The 15,742-nt window shown below is 38.7% G+C and overlaps 1 protein-coding gene across 7 annotated transcripts in view; it reads left to right on the top strand.

Moving 5' to 3' along the window:
- NSD2 (nuclear receptor binding SET domain protein 2) overlaps window positions 1–15,742 on the top strand; it is a 99,703-nt gene that overhangs the window by 25,727 nt on the left and 58,234 nt on the right. For 6 of the 7 annotated variants that reach the window (XM_039551048.1, XM_010402040.4, XM_039551051.1 and 3 more), the window contains one exon: window positions 13,272–13,897. In XM_039551048.1, the coding sequence (XP_039406982.1) occupies window positions 13,301–13,897 (597 nt within the window). In that variant the 5' untranslated portion in view covers window positions 13,272–13,300. Of the gene's footprint in view, window positions 1–238; window positions 319–13,271; window positions 13,898–15,742 lie in introns of those variants that run through there. The other variant, XM_010402041.4, reaches the window with a different exon arrangement.

Below are 15,742 nucleotides of genomic sequence, written 5' to 3'. Positions count from 1 at the left end.
AAGCTTCCCCAGGGTTTAAACCGCCCCCTTAAGGGGTCGTGAGGCTGCAAATGCCCCCCCTCCGTGGCGGTGAGGGTGTGGGAAGGTGGAGGCTGCTCCTGCCCATTCCCGCCGGGTAGGACTGAGATTGTACGGCCGCAGGAGTGAATGTAACTCTGGAAATGTATGGAGGGGGAAGCCATGTTTGATTTATTCCTCCACTAAACACTGGTGTGATGATCCTTCTACTTACACCCTTCTGCAGTCCATCCTGGACCGGTATGGGAGGAGAGCCTTGTTAGGAAAACGGAAAGAAAACATTCCTGCGAAGGCGTGCGGGTTCGTTGGCTCAATCTTCATTAAGTATAAGAGGATAGGGCTCTTGTAACTTGAATTGATATTTGTGTGGTAAAAGAGCCTGGGGAACTTGTATTCCCAAGGCCATAGTTACAGCTCATCTGCTGTGGCTTTACTGCTCTGGGGGTGGAGAAGGGAATTTGCCATACTTCTTGAACGTATTTATACTTGCTTTTTGGTTTTGGCTTTTTTTTAAATATGTCGGCTGAAAGGAGGAGTAAACACTAGTACAAGTACAGAGATGGTAAACACCATATTTAAACAGATTTCAGAGAAAATGGTCTTCTTGCTAACAGATCCAAGGCAAGCAAGAGGCGGGTATCAGTCATTACCCATGTATTTTGTGAGTGTGAATATTTTCTTATTGGCATTTGCATTAAAATTGGTTTATAATGATTGTTAAATTTAGGAGCTAGTGCTGCCCACACTGAGTAAGCTAAATAGGTCTGCTAAAAAAAAAAAAAAGAAAAAAGAAGGAAGATATGTTTGGCTTTTAGCCTTTGCATACATCCAGGGAAGGTAAACACTAGGGCGGCAGTGAAGTTTGTAATAGATTTTGCCAGGAGTCGTTGCTGGTGACTTAAGCAGACATACATATATATGGTTACTAAAATTCCTTACGCATGGAAAAGTGTGGCTTCGCTGCAAAAATAAATTGGTTCTTTACCAAAATGTTCATATGTTAGTAGGATATCTGTAAACTTATTGCTGAAGCTATTATTTGCTTGTTTGCTGTGGGAATTTTGCTCAGGAAATGCAGCTTACCAACCTTAATAAACTCCTCAGTCTCACAGTGTGGCAAATTTGACTGTGGATTATTTGACTGTTGGATGAAATAATTAAATTAAACCACTGTTTTGCAGGGCTACTCAGGGCTCAGTACTTACAGTGTATGCAATTTTTGGTTGCTTCTGTAACTATCTATATCCCATGTATTAAATCATACAGGGATTTTTGTTTAGTATGCAACCATCAGAAAATCTGACAGATTTTTTCAGTATGTGAATATAAAGACTCTAAATATTCCTGGAGACTGTATGGCTAGTTCTTGTGAAGGTTATAGGACTATCCACCCTCATACATGCTTGGAAAAATCCAGATATTAAAAGTACAGTAAAACCTACTACTTCATCAAATATTATTTGAAAATGTCAGAAGAAATGAAGTCATTATACTTTAAGGATATAGATTTAAAGTAGTCTGGAAGATGGAAAATAATAATAAAATATATTGCTTTTTAGTTCAAAATTAATCCAACACATGGCTGGTGAGAATAGAAAAAAATTGTGGTTTACTGTCTGTAGTCTTACGTTCTTTTTCTGAAGCCACTGGTAGTTTTGCAGGTGAGATTATTGCATTTAAATTACTGCCTGCATGCAGTAGACTGGATATTACAGCAAAACCAACTCTGCTTTGGTTTAGACTGGAAGTGAAAATGACTGCTGATGGGTGGCTTTCTAGTATCTGGGTGGTGAATTTAAGCATACATGTGAGTTTGTGTCCAAAATATTGCACTAATAAAATAGCAAAGGAATCGCAAGAAGAGATTGTTTTTCAGTGTCCTATTATTTGCGGCCCTTTCACCTCTCACTTTTGCACTGAGCCTGCTTTTTGTTTCACCCGTGTCAGTACATTTCCCAAGCGAGGTCTTGTTTCTCCAGGCTGATAAATGCGAGTGTTTCCTTGTGGTCGATCAAAGCCCATTGACTGCATTGGGGCTCCGCGTGCATAAATGTTCACCAGCTCCACTGGGATTCCTGCATCAAGGATCTAGTGTGTGAGGAGAAGATACAGGCAGAATTCTTGAAGCATTTTGGTCACCACTGGTCATTCCTGCTTACATAACGACACGACATTTCTTAGGTTTTAAGCACAGAAGATGGTTTAATGCATGAAAATAGCAAGTAATTCCTGTATAGAGCAAGGTAAAGGGCCTGGCCTTTTTGGGAGAAAAAAATTAAACCTCGGGAGCAGTGTGCTGCACAGTGAGAAGCATCCACTAAGTGGTATTGCTGGAAACAACAGATTCCCTAGCAGTCAGTAATCAGGCATCAGTAAAGAACTACTTGGGTGGGGATAATAATGCAGTGGATGGTGGTGACTGCATGTTTTAGTGCTGTGTTTGTGGCTATACTATTTGAGCTCTTTCATTATTTTCCTGCAAAGAGAATTAAAATGGCCTTACGGTTGAGTAGATGTGATAGATCTGCTGTAATTCCCAAATCTAGTCTTTGGATGAAGGAAGAATGGAGATGATAGAATCAGAGAATGGTTTGGGTTTGAAAGGACTTTAAAGATGATCTAGCTCCGCGCCCCCCCACCGCCACCTTTCACGAGACCAGGTTGCCCAAAGTCCCATCTCAAGTGGATCTAAGTGGATCGGTAAGTCCTGTGTTTCTAGGGAACATCGCTTTCCAGTTAGGCTGTAGCTTTCAGAAATGTCTTCACCAAGGATGTACTGGAATCTTGGTTGTGTAAATGAGAAGTGGAGATGGAACATGGCCCCAGGATAGGTGGTCAGGTGATGAAGTCAAGAGAGAAAATAATTTCTCATCAGAGCTTGACATGTGAGTCCAAGTTTCCTTTGGTGCATAATTGTGGAGCACTTGGGAGAAAGGGGGCTGGTAAGGACAGCCTTGTTGATGTGTCAGTAGTCACCCTGCTGGTTGTAAATTTATGTAGTTGTTTGAATGGGCCAGTCAGCTATTTTATACAGTTACTAGTTACTTGGAAGATTTTGATTCTGAGAACAGTTTTGAAGGAAAAGAGAGAAACTACCTAAATTCTCCTTTCATTGTGCCTTCAAATTAGCTTCTCTATGACCTGCAGTCATTGGAGGTAGCTGTATAAATATATTTGCCTTTTTCCTGTCATTTTACACTGACAGAAATTACTAAAATGATACATCAGCTGTTATTTTTAGTGTTTTTATCAAATTTGGTGACATCTATAACAGTTATTTTATATTTTCTAGCATCAGCAGGAAGAGAAGTTTTTGGAATGTGTAGAAGGAGAATGTAGACCGTACTCTATTCTGCTGCCCTTTGGGTTGAATAGCAAGCTACAAAAATACTCAAAGTTCATGATGAGCAGGAATATATACTAATATATATTAATGCCTTGTGATGGTAAGTAATGCATGGTGGACTATGCATTAACCTTCCTGACAAGTAACTCTAAACTTTAGCACCAGGTAATTTATGGACTCTCTGGTACATTCATTAAGCAACTTCTGTCCAAAGAATACAGTAGATTATACCATAAACTGAATTTTTTAAACTGTATTTTGTGTGCAGTGAACAAATACCTGTGAATCATGGTTGAACCAAAAGCAAGGTTTCTACTAACCTTGCTAATGTTAAGAAATAATACCATTGCACAGAAGTTGTTCTTATGGTACCATGGTGTGATGAGCTACATGTGGAAAGTAGGGGCTTGAAAATGTTTTTGAATGTTTAACAGCAGTCAAATTGCACTTAGTGAGTATGGAAAAGTGAAGTACTAACCTAATGTACTTCAGAGTTTTCATATGTTGGGCAAAATGACTTTGCCCTGGGGCACCACTGATGCAGGTTCTCATATTTGACTTACTGTGACACCAGTAAAATATATAAGAGACTTAAAGCATGTTTTAAATTGCAAGGATTCCTCAACAGGTGATGGCTCTGTTTCTAGTTTTGTTCCCATCCTTTTAAACTTGTCCTATTTTTATCTTGGTGCAAGATAGCAATTTGATCTTCTTTTGAACTTTGGTATTCAGCTTCCCAGCACAAATTGGAGCTATTTTACATTCCTATTTGGGGTAAGGATACATAGGTGGTGAATGACTGGAAAACTGCAGCATGATGTATTATTGAACTTGACTTTCATAGAAGCTTTAAGATTTTTCCTCTGCTGTCTGTGAAGGATACTGTTGGTTTTCTGTGTCTCTTTGGAGGAGCACATGGATGTCTTGTTCTGTTGGCTGACAAAGATGACCATTTAACTGCCTTTGTGAAACCTCTTTGGCTTGTGCCTTGTACAAAATACTAAAACATTAGAATCTCACATCCATGCTAAAATACACATAAAAAAATGTGTTTTATACAGAATCACAGAATGCTCTGAGTTGGAAGAGACCCCCCTAGGACCATTGAGTCCAGCACTGAAGTGAATGGCCTGTATAGGGAATGAATCCACAACGTAGGGGTTAGTAGCACCATGCTGCAACCAGCTGAGCCAAGCTGAGGGTATACAAATCATCTTCAAACATATTTGGCCTTGAGGGCTAAGATCAGAATTCCATGTTTTCTTTGCCAAAGTCAAAAAACATAACACAAGTGAGTTCTGTTCTGTTCTCTTGAGTCTTGCCATAGTAAACAAGAGATACACCAAGGAGCAGAAGATAGATATTCTGTGACAAAAATATTTTCAAGAGAAAAGGCTGAGGTTAGGGAAGATCTCATTAGAAATATTATTTGAATGTAATTTGAAATATTTTGAAAAGCTACTGATTAAAGAATAAAAGAAGCATTAGAAAGAATATGCAGTAATACAGCCTTCTGTCATGGTGTTTGGGACCCATTTCACATACTTATTCATTCTAGTAAGCAGAAGCATAAATGTTCCTGCTGTGGCGTGGGTTAGTCTGTGGAGCTGAGGTTCCCAAGATCATGTATCAGATAAATCAACTGTGGAACTTGCCAGCCTTGGTGGGATGCCATCGGAGCAAAGATCCTGACTGCACTGGCTCTCAGAAACATCTAAACTGGGGAGTTATCTCTGTAGTAAAGAATGCCTAGATTCTAGGCTGATAGTAAAGCCAGAGGGATTTAAGCCAAAGTATGAACCTTGTAGAGCAGTGTAGGGTGAAAGATATATGAATATGGATCATTTCCCTATATGGAGTGGTTGCCAACAACTTTCAATCAAATACTTCAGAATGAAATTAATGTTGTGATTTTTTTGTGAGTGTAAAATGCAGACTATCAGAAGCTGCTTTATAGTAGCACTCCTGAACAAACTAGAAACAAATGCTGGGATTAAATGTGGAATGTGACTGAAATTCAGCCGTTGTGCTAAAAACAAGTTCCAGTCTTAAAATGTGTAGTAGAAAGTGCATGTGCACTACCTATTCATCAGGTGAAAGCTTGGCTCAAAATGGTAGTGATAGCTGAGCCTTCAGAAACTCTGCAAGTAAGGAGAGCAACTAAAATTGCTCAACACTACTTACTTCTACATTCAGAACTAGATTTTCCCATGAGAAGTATGTACAACAGAATTTGTCCAAAGAACTAAATTTGATAAGACAGTGAAGTAGTGCACAAAGCTGGTACTGTGCTGAAAGGAAAGCAGAAAATTGCAAGAGATACCCACTGCAAACCTCTCTACGCAGAAGTTTTGGAAAGTGGACAAGAAGGAATTGGTTTGTTAGACAGGGAATTGTATTATCTTTCTGTCTCCAAGTGGAATGGGTAAGGTACGCTATATCTACAGAAACTTAAAACTCAAATTCCAGACCTCCACCTGTAACAGTTACACTTATCACTTTCTGAGAGATTTTTGATGTAGATGTAGCAAAAGAAATACGAAAGGAATTAAGAACCCTGAGAATGGTGGTAATGCATTTTGGCAGGAGTATGGTAAAGCTCCAGCACAGGGAAATACTTCCAAGTAATGTCCAAATGAGAAAGGCCACTTTGTAGCAAGTATTTGGATTTGTTTGAAGAGTGTCTAATGTTTGAAGTCTCAGGCCTTGTTTGAGTGTTCCTGGCATACATCTGCCAGTTCCCTCTGTGTGTGTGTTTTGCTTCAAGGTAATACATTGATAGAATTATTAATGTAGTTGCATGTAAATGGTTATGGTCTGTGTGAAGTAGATCAGAATTAGCAAAGTATGGCCAGGATTATGTTACAGACAGTTACCTTGTTCAGATGTGGATATGTGCAGTTTTTGGTGAATGGTGTGTATCTGTAAGTAAAATTCTGTAGTGCTGTGGAGTCTTAATTAATTACCTGCAAACTTTACCCTCCAGATCTTTACCTAATGCTATGGGATGTGAAGTTGAATGTACTGGGTGAAAGAAATCTTCTGTTTGTACACACTACCTGTCCACATCAGAGAGGTCCATTATCAGTGCAATGTGTTGCTGCTTCTGTAAGCAACAGAAGATGTGGCCAAATACTGCTCTAGGATTACTATGTCCTCTCTGTGTATGTACAGCTGGGCCTTCATAGTGTTGGCAAAGCCTCATGTATCACCAGTGTCACTGCTGCTTCTTAGAATGATTCCTGTGCACCAGGTGTGCTTCTGGCATTTAAATGCACCCACTTGGATGAACAGGTTTTAATGCTGTGATAGACAAAGACAGCAGACTTGTCAGGGTCTAGGCAAAATGATTGTAGCCTCTGGATTAAAGTTAGTTGCTGTCTAGTCAGATCTGGGAAACGACTTCTGTAGAGGTGTAGCAGATAGCATTTTGTTAACGCTGCAGTTTGATTTGTTACTTATAACATTTTGTGGTGTCATCCCAGATTTGATCTTCCCTTCCTTGAATTCCCTCAGAATTTGCACAATCAGAAATTTTCATGATTCTCATGGTGAAGCTTCAGGCAGTTGTTGTGCTGCCACAACTACATACGGGAATAAGAGCAGAATCAATGGCCACAGTGAAGAGGAAACAGATTATAGTGTGTTTATCTGCTGCAGTGAATATTACGTAAGCGAGAGGATCCAGATCCTGAAAGTGTGGTGCAAGGAGTAGAGGTAGGATGCTGACGAAAAAAGGCGGTGGGATTAAAAAAGGTGTGGGAAATTAAACTAGTGTTAGACAGGTGAAAAAGCAGTATAAATAAGGAACTCTGCGTCATAGTGCTGAGCTGTTTGAGATTGTGTTTGGTTCTTTGTTCCCAAGCTTACATAGATGCCAGCTGCACAACTCTGGCCCACCTGAAAGACAGAGAGAGACATCATTTCATTGGTGAGCAAAGACCTAAACTGAGGAAGTACTGAATTGGTGAGTCCTATTTTGCTAGAGAAGGGATCATTCCCTTTGGAGCTCTCCAGGACACAGAAAAGTCTCAGGTTTGGGGGCTGCCTTTTAGTACTTATTAAATATTGTTGGTATATCCATTAGTTCCTACCATTTTACGCACCAGTGTTCCTCCCTGCTTATGTGCAGAGGAGAAGCCATTCTTTTCTATTTCATCTGTGGTCCCACCACACTGGTATCTGCAGTTTCTCTTCAGACAGAATTACGACATCTTAGAAGAATTTGATTTTACTCAAATCCATCTCATTGCTTCACCCACCTCCAGCAGCAGGAGTGGAACTGACAACATTAAATTCCTGCAGCAGTGGAAAAAAATATTTCTTCGATTTTAAAGAGAAGGAACTGATGGGGAGGAATTCTCTTACAGAATCTTGTAGCCTTGTCCCCAGAAAAGGGTTGGTTGCAAAAGCTTTTCCTGAGGAAGAGCAAGAAGTCAGGTCCATCCATTTTGTAAGCTTGCTTTCTGCTGTAGCGAGTGGCATTTAAAGGGAAGAAATGACTTTCCATTCTACAGTTCTTAAGTGTACAAGTTGGTATTGCCTATTGTCTTGATAAGAAGGCAGTAAGTACTTGTTTAGGTTCATGAAAATAGGCTGTGACATTAAAGTTCTGAAATTTTATTCATCGAGGGAAACAAAGCAAATCCAAAAAAGATGGATACTTTTTCTTCCCCCAAGAAAAATATTTGGTGGCAGGTAATACTGGGTAGTAAGTGCAACTGTAAGTACACTAAATTTTTTCACAGAGTTTTGAAAATGTGCTTTATCTTGTTATATTTACTGCAAGATTAATGAAGTCTTTACTTCAGGTGCTTTTACATTAAAAATCATCTCCTTTGGACGAATGCTTTCGTTTTACTTTCCTAAGACTCATGGTAAATTTTTAGAAAGGTTTGGTGTATTTATTTTCAGTTCTATCTCAGCTACTACAGTAAAGAGATAATGCTTTTGAATTTTCTGGATAGAACTGGTTTGTGACAACTTTTGGCAAACTTGCAATGCAATTTTTAGTTGTGTTTTCTTCTAAAATAAGATTCTGTTTATATCCTGCAGTAATTTTTCACTGTTTTAATATGGTGAAGAACAGTTACAGTGTACTACACGACTGTAAATATCAACTCCTATTTGATATTTTAGGGGTTTTATACAAGATAATCTGAGTAAGCATCCTCAAGTTTTCAAATGTATTAGCAAAAATGTGTTGTAACCTTCTTAATCTCTTTAAGTATTTTCTCTCATTCTGATCTGAAAATAGGAATAACCTTTTGTCTTAAAATTGATGAGGCAATAAAGAGCACTTATCAGAAAGCAATCTTAACACAAAAAAGCAGCAGCCATCTATTAGCTTTTTAGTGCCGGCTGAAAGCCTGATTTGTAGGTAATAAAAATAGCTTTTGTGGATAAAGTTGTCTTAGTGTGAATTTGTGTTGAGGTGTGTCTTCCTCCCCTTCTTTCCCCCACCTCCCCGTGCCTGCCGCGAGTAATTCACCAGAGTAAGAAAACCCATAGACAAAACAAAAGTGGTATTTAATAGAGATGCTTGTTGATGGTTACTTACTGAGTTCACTCCCTTTGGCAGAATTGGAAGGAATGGAGTACTCCATTATTTCTGACACACCAGAAAAGCATCCCTGAAATTACAGCAGATGTGGAAGAAATGACTAATAAATATCACATAAATGATAGTGGCCTGGACAGTGAAGGAGGAATCTGACATGCACAGTAACTGTATTTGGCTCATGATTCCTGTCAGATGAAGAACTTTCAAGTAATTAATACGTGATTTAAAATGTCTGCAAGATAGTTTGCCTTATATAGAACCTGTTCTTTTAGTTTGAAAATGTGTACAAAGCCACTGCAAGGATTGTCCAGTTGTCATTATATGATTAAAAATTCTAGAGACCTTCGTCTGATAAGAAATCTTCTTTTGCATACTGAAAACTGTTTGTTCACAAGCCAAAATACCATGTTTATTCAGCAGACTCCTGGTTATAATGGTTTTTTCCCCTTTGTTAATCAAAATGGTACTTGTTGGGTCACCAGACATTCAATATGGGACGACACTGGCTTAAGCTCATTAGCCGCTACTAGCGTGTGGTGCTTTTGTCCCCTTCCTTTCCCTGCCCTCCCCCCATTTTCCTTTTCAATAGATACAGAGTCATCTAGAAAAAGATAAGGGATTGCTTTTGCTTCTGTGTGATATGGTGGTCCAGCATGAGAGCACTTGAATTTAGCTACCAAATCTAATTGTATGCTCAGCTGCTTCAGGACCTTACTCTTACAACTTGAATCAACCAGATCTTGTCTGTGATCTATCTTATTTCATTCTTTCATGTCTTGTCTTCTAGATCTCCTTGCATTAATTCCAAACTCACAGCAGCACTGCTTGGTTATCTGTTGATGGTTATTTTCTCCTCACCCCTTCTTTTCTGTTCTGTTGTCCTCTTCTCATAAAGGGCCTGGTCCTTTTTCTTCCTTATGGTGTTACCATGAAGTTTTCTATAGTAAAGGTGGTGCAAAATGTACTTGGCTTTAATTTTGATCTTCTTTCCTGAAACCCTTTGTTATTCCCCTGTGTAGATTTGCTAACTTTCATTTAACCAGACCCCACAATGTAGCTTATTTATTGCAAGGAAGATTAAGATGTATATCAATAATTTCCATCCCACTGATTGTTCTAGAGATGATGATTAACCTGTAAATTACTGTCTACATGTCTCATCTCCTCGGTGGGATTATATTTTCTTAAAGGTACTCACATCTGCTGTCATAGCCCATTATTCTGCCTCTTACTTTAAGCCTCTACTCACTTGGTTCTATTAAATCTTTGTACAAACGTGGTCCATTTTCCATGTTTTATAATCTGTATCTGCTGGCTGTGATATCTTACAGTCTCAAATTACTGTTTTCGGCTTCATTTTCCCATTTACTGTTGTCCTGGGTATGTTAACTTCCTTTTACCAGTATTACTCCTGGATTTGTTGTCTCTAGGCTCCAGTGATTTGAGGAGCCTTTTTCAGTGCTTTCGGCTGTTTTTAGTGACCTCTATTAGTGAGAATCATTAACTGAACCTTCACTCACTGAAGTTCTTGAAATCTATGTATCTTCAGATGGATTAGGCAAATCAAGGTAACTCCTAGAAGTTCAGGGTCTTTCACTGCATGGCTTTATTGGTCTTCTTTTTTTTTTTTCATTTGTGATATGGCGTGAGTACTGTTAGGTTTATTAGCTAGGAAGAGAATTACTTGATTTCTTTAAGCCGTAGCATTTCACATAGTTACCTACTGGTCATTTTTCAGACAAGGCCTTGAACAGTTTGATCTGGCTTAAGCAAGGAGTTGGAATAGATGATCTGAGGAAATCCCTTCCAGCCTAAGTTATTCTGTGACTGTGGCGATTTTTATGTTTTGAAATCCTAAGATATCTATTTTAATTCATCCAGTGTCCTGAGATTGACTGCACCAGTAATACAGTCTAACTGGATTATTTACTGCTTTTTTGGAGGTGTGCCTCAAGCTTGATGGCTTTGTAGCTTAAAGAAGTATGTGATGAGAGTAAGAATTATTATTAAGCAGCACAAAAGAAATTCTGGATGACAAAACGCAGGTGGCCCGATGCAGAAATCCATACCCTGATAAGCAGTTAATGGAGCCACCCTAAAAACTGTTCCTCGGCCGGGGTGAGGCGCGCCGAGCCCGGCACCCACTGGGGGGCGCTGCGGCCGCGCGAAGCCGCTCTGCTGCCTCAGACGGACGGAATTCGGAATTTACATGCCCAAAGCAAATCTCTGCTTTACTCTGGTAAGAATCCCTGGGAAGGAGGTACAGATTTAGCAACAGTTCGGTGTTTTGGTTGTTTGGTTTGGTTTTGTTTTGTTTAGGTTTTTTTTTTTTAAGGAGATTTGCACTCCGTAACTGTAAGTGTAATGTTTCCCAGTGGGTTTGCCTTTTGCCTAGAGATTTATAGAATTTGTTACTATTTGTTCCTTAGGCAAAATACGATTTCAGTTAAATCTGCTGAATCACAGCTTGAAACACTGTCATATTATTAATTGGGTTGAGAGTTTGCCTCATGTCCATGTTTTCAGAGAAGATGTTGTGAAAGGACATGAATTCTCTTTTGGTTTAGTCATTTATTCTGTTCTAGTAGAGTTTTGCGTTGCCTTTTATCTCTGATTCCTCTTAAGAGTTGACGTAGTTGGCTGCTTCCTACTCATTTTATGAGAGATTTTATTGGTAATTCAAATTTCATCTGACTAAAGAAAGATTAGAACCATTTCTCTTGCAGATTCACTTGGAGTTCAGGTACACTTGCTCTTCTTACCTTGTTTAATGCCAGATTTTCAGCCTGCTGTTTGTGCCTGGAACAAGAATGGTTTTCATCTCTCAAATGAGGCTATATAGCTTGTGTGGATAGATACCCTTTATCTTGTAGATATTTTAGAGCAGCATGTTAGGGATATGGGAACATTTGCTAAGGAGTGATGGAGTTATGATTTTTAATTTTTTTTTCTGCATCTTTGTAATTAAAAAGGTTTCATGTTTGTCAGTTGCTTTGAATTCAGGCTTGACATCCTTAAGAAGTTTGGCCAGGCTTCAGCAGTGCTCAGTTATGAACATGTTTACATTGCTATTCCTGATGTAGAGGTATCAAAAATGCAAGTTGGAGGAATATGCCAGTTGTAAGCATCATAACCATGTGCATTAATAAACAAGGTGGTGCGATTCAGAAGTGATTTCTTCCATAGCAACTGACAATTCAATAGATATTTATCATGTGTTTTACTGCACTTTTTTGGAAGCACATGAGACTAGATTGGATGAAATGTTGATTCGATGTGACAATGCTTGGACTTAATCATATATGAAATTGGTTACCTTGAGCATGGATATAGTGATGATTGTGATGAGCTTTCATAATATTTATGATGGTGTATTTTTCTATATCATGTATATACTGGACCTGGTAGTATGAAGAATCTGTGCATGTGAATTTTAAAAACTGAAATAATCTTGTCTGGTCTAGGAGCACAAAGGAATCATTCTGCCAGATTGATTTGTGTGCTACAATGACATAATGTAGAAAAAGGCAGGGTTAGCTTTTAGAACCCTTGGAGAACCTATCTAGGGCAGCAAGTTGTGCAGTTTTAGCTTGCTGCATGTTTGCAGATGTCTGTATGAGAAGTAGGTGTTAGATGATACTGTTATCATGAAAAATCTGAAATTACAGCAGTTGCTTTGATCATTTAAATTTTGGCCAGTATGGTCACTGGCCTGAAGGATTAGCTGTTTCCCAGTTGGGCTGGTGTTCCTGGCCCAAAAGGCTTGCCCTTTATTCGTTCTTACAGCCAGAATGCTTTGGGATATGTCTGGAGATTATCTGAGCTGTAGTGCTTCTGCAGGAGGTGTTTTATGATGGAAGATTGAATGTCTGTAGAGTGAGGAAGGGAAGCTTGTGATGCTGCTGTCCATGGTGTAGGTGCTACAGGAGCACAGCCCCTGAGGTTTCTATGCTGGCACAACCTCTTGGAAATAAACTCATCTGGTTTGTTATTAATGATATTATCCTAGGTCTAACTCTCACTTGTTTTAAATAGTGTAGTACCTTTGTGTAATTGTGGGCAAGACTCATGCTGTAGATGGTTAACAGATGGTTAAAATGAAAGCTGTGATTTTGCTTTCTGCTTTTGATTCAATAAAATTGATGATTCATAGATATGTTTTTCTTGGACTTTTTTGTAACGCATATTAACAGACACTGAGGCATTTTGGTTGTGAAGATTGTAAACAAAGCTTTTTTTAGTAAAACTTGAATGAAGTACATTAAGTTTTATATTAGTGCTGACGTCTATCGGAATACTTTTGACATTTCTTATTAAAAATATTTTCTTTTTGTCTTAATATAGCAGTGTAAGACTGGAAACATCTGGGCTGAATGGACTTTAGCATCAAAAGAAGTTCTCAACTGTTAACTCAAAAAATTAACTACATCAAAATGAAGCAGGTACCAGAGATCCTTGGAAATACCAATGGGAAACCTCAGAATTGTGAAGTGAATCGTGAATGTTCCGTCTACTTGGGCAAAGCACAACTTTCTGCCACTCTACAGGAAGGTGTCATGCAAAAATATAATGGCCATGAGACTCTTCCATTTATTCCAGCTGATAAATTGAAAGATCTGACCTCTCGGGTGTTTAATGGCGAGTCCGGGGCCCAAGATGCCAAGCTGCGCTTTGAACCCCAGGAAATAAAGGGAGTTGGAACACCCGCTAACACTACTCCTATCAAGAATGGCTCTCCAGAAATAAAGCTGAAAATCACTAAAACCTACATGAATGGGAAGCCTCTTTTTGAATCCTCCATTTGTGGAGACAATGGTGCTGATGTGTCCCAGTCGGAGGAAAATGAACAAAAGCCAGCAAACAAGGAGAGGAGAAGCAGAAAAAGAAGCATAAAATATGACTCCTTACTTGAGCAGGGTCTTGTTGAAACAGCGTTAGTATCAAAGACTTCAAGCACCACTGAAAAGAAGGTAGTACTTTTTTAATGTATTCTCTCCTTTGTTAAGTTTGTTAATCATACTGGAATTTCAGTGTTCATATGCTCATCTTCAGGCATTTAGGAGGTGCATCCCATGAATGGGGAGTCATTTTCTGTGACTCTCTTTGTCTCAGTAAAGGACAGAATGCACTCTCGTTCTGGTCCCTGTTTCTTCCCTAGGATAGGAATACCCAATAAATTCTGTTTCTGTATCAGTAAAATAAGTCTCCAGAGCAAATCAGGGCATGTGGAAGGATGTGTTGTATGAAACAGAAACTTCGAGACATGTAGCAATTTTCCTGGTTCTGCATTAAAGAACAATGTACTCAGCAGTCAGTTGGCTGATCAGCTGGGCTCTTTGCCATCAGATTTTGGCAATTGGAATGTAGTCCCTCTGCATATTTGTCATCTGAAAAGAGCTGGTTTTGCTTGCTATAACTTAGTGGCTTGTTTTTATTGAAAATATCTAGATCTTGTATTTGGTGTCATTAATTTTGTCGTCAAGCTCATTTGTTTTTTGCTTCTTTTAAACATGGGCAGAAATGGATATTTTGCTTTTTTCAATTTGCCTTACCAAGTTGTAAATAAGAATGCTGCTGGGAGCCCTTTTCCCCGTTTATTTCACTTTTGTTGCTAGATTCCATTTAAAGGAATGTGGTTTGCAGTAATTTTATCTCAGAGGAAAAACCCTACATAGCAGGGATACTTCAATGTATATTAAGTTTCTCAGTTAATAATTGAGAATGGTGTTGTATAACAATGGTAAATGTTAATGAATGCTTTGGCTTGTTAAAAGGTCCTGGGTTTGCACACCTTAAACACAGAATGAATGTTACAGTTTTCTGTCAACTGCAGTTAATCATGGAATCGGGGGTTGAAAAATACCTCTAAGATCATTAAGTCCTACCATTAACACAGCACTGTTGATTCTTACTTTCTCCCAAGGTCACACATACAGAGAGGAAACACAGCTGCTGTATTGCTGATTTTATTTACCGTTCTTTTCAATAAAACTAAATAATAAATGAGTTCACAGAACTGTGTTAAATGTGTTTCTAGGTATCAGAAATATTTATCATTTGTTTATGCTTTGACTGTATAATTCATCCTAAAATTATCAATACTGATGTTTTCAAGAATGTTGTTAAAGAGTTTGTTTTCCTTAATTTTCTTAAGGAGAATGTTTTAACACTAACTGGTTCAGACTTTTCTGAATCATTACTCAGAGGTAAAAGGTATGGGCAGTCAATAGCTTGAGTCATTCTTTGTCCAGCTCATTGTTAATGAGGCTATATTGGACTAAAAGGTGGTATGTTCAATAGCGTTGACAACTGGAGCATATTTGTGTGGATTTGTTAGTTGTTTTTTTTTTAGAAAGAGGAGGTGATATTTAATATGTCCACCTATGCAGTTTATTCTGAAGCCTTTTACACTGGTTGTCCATTAAGAGTGGCCTTTAATTTTTCCTGGTATGCAGTTCATTTAAAATGAAAAGAAAGGTTCATCTGGCTTCTTTGAGTTGTCTTTTGGGCAGAAATCATTAGGAGAAAACCTTGACAATGCTGTTTCCCAGAGTGGTTGGGACTTGGTGGCTGGTGAGTGATAGGGTTTTTTTGCTCCTGTGCCAAACCCCTGAGCTACCAAACTGCTGAATCAAGGCAACCACCTGCTTGATCTCAGACCTTGCAATATTGCAGCCCTGTTCTTTTCAGAGAATTTGAAACAGAGGGTCATGCTTCTGGCTTCTTTATTTCCTATCATAGTGCACTTCAAAGCTCAAAGGTCAAAAGGAAAAGCATTTAAAGGTCGCAAGATGTTATTTTATGATATAACTCCT

The sequence above is a fragment of the Corvus cornix genome, chromosome 4 (genome assembly GCF_000738735.6).
Source record: "Corvus cornix cornix isolate S_Up_H32 chromosome 4, ASM73873v5, whole genome shotgun sequence".
Taxonomy (NCBI): Eukaryota; Metazoa; Chordata; class Aves; order Passeriformes; family Corvidae; genus Corvus; species Corvus cornix.
Note: the sequence above shows the minus strand (reverse complement) of the source record. Positions and strands in the feature narration are given on the sequence as shown.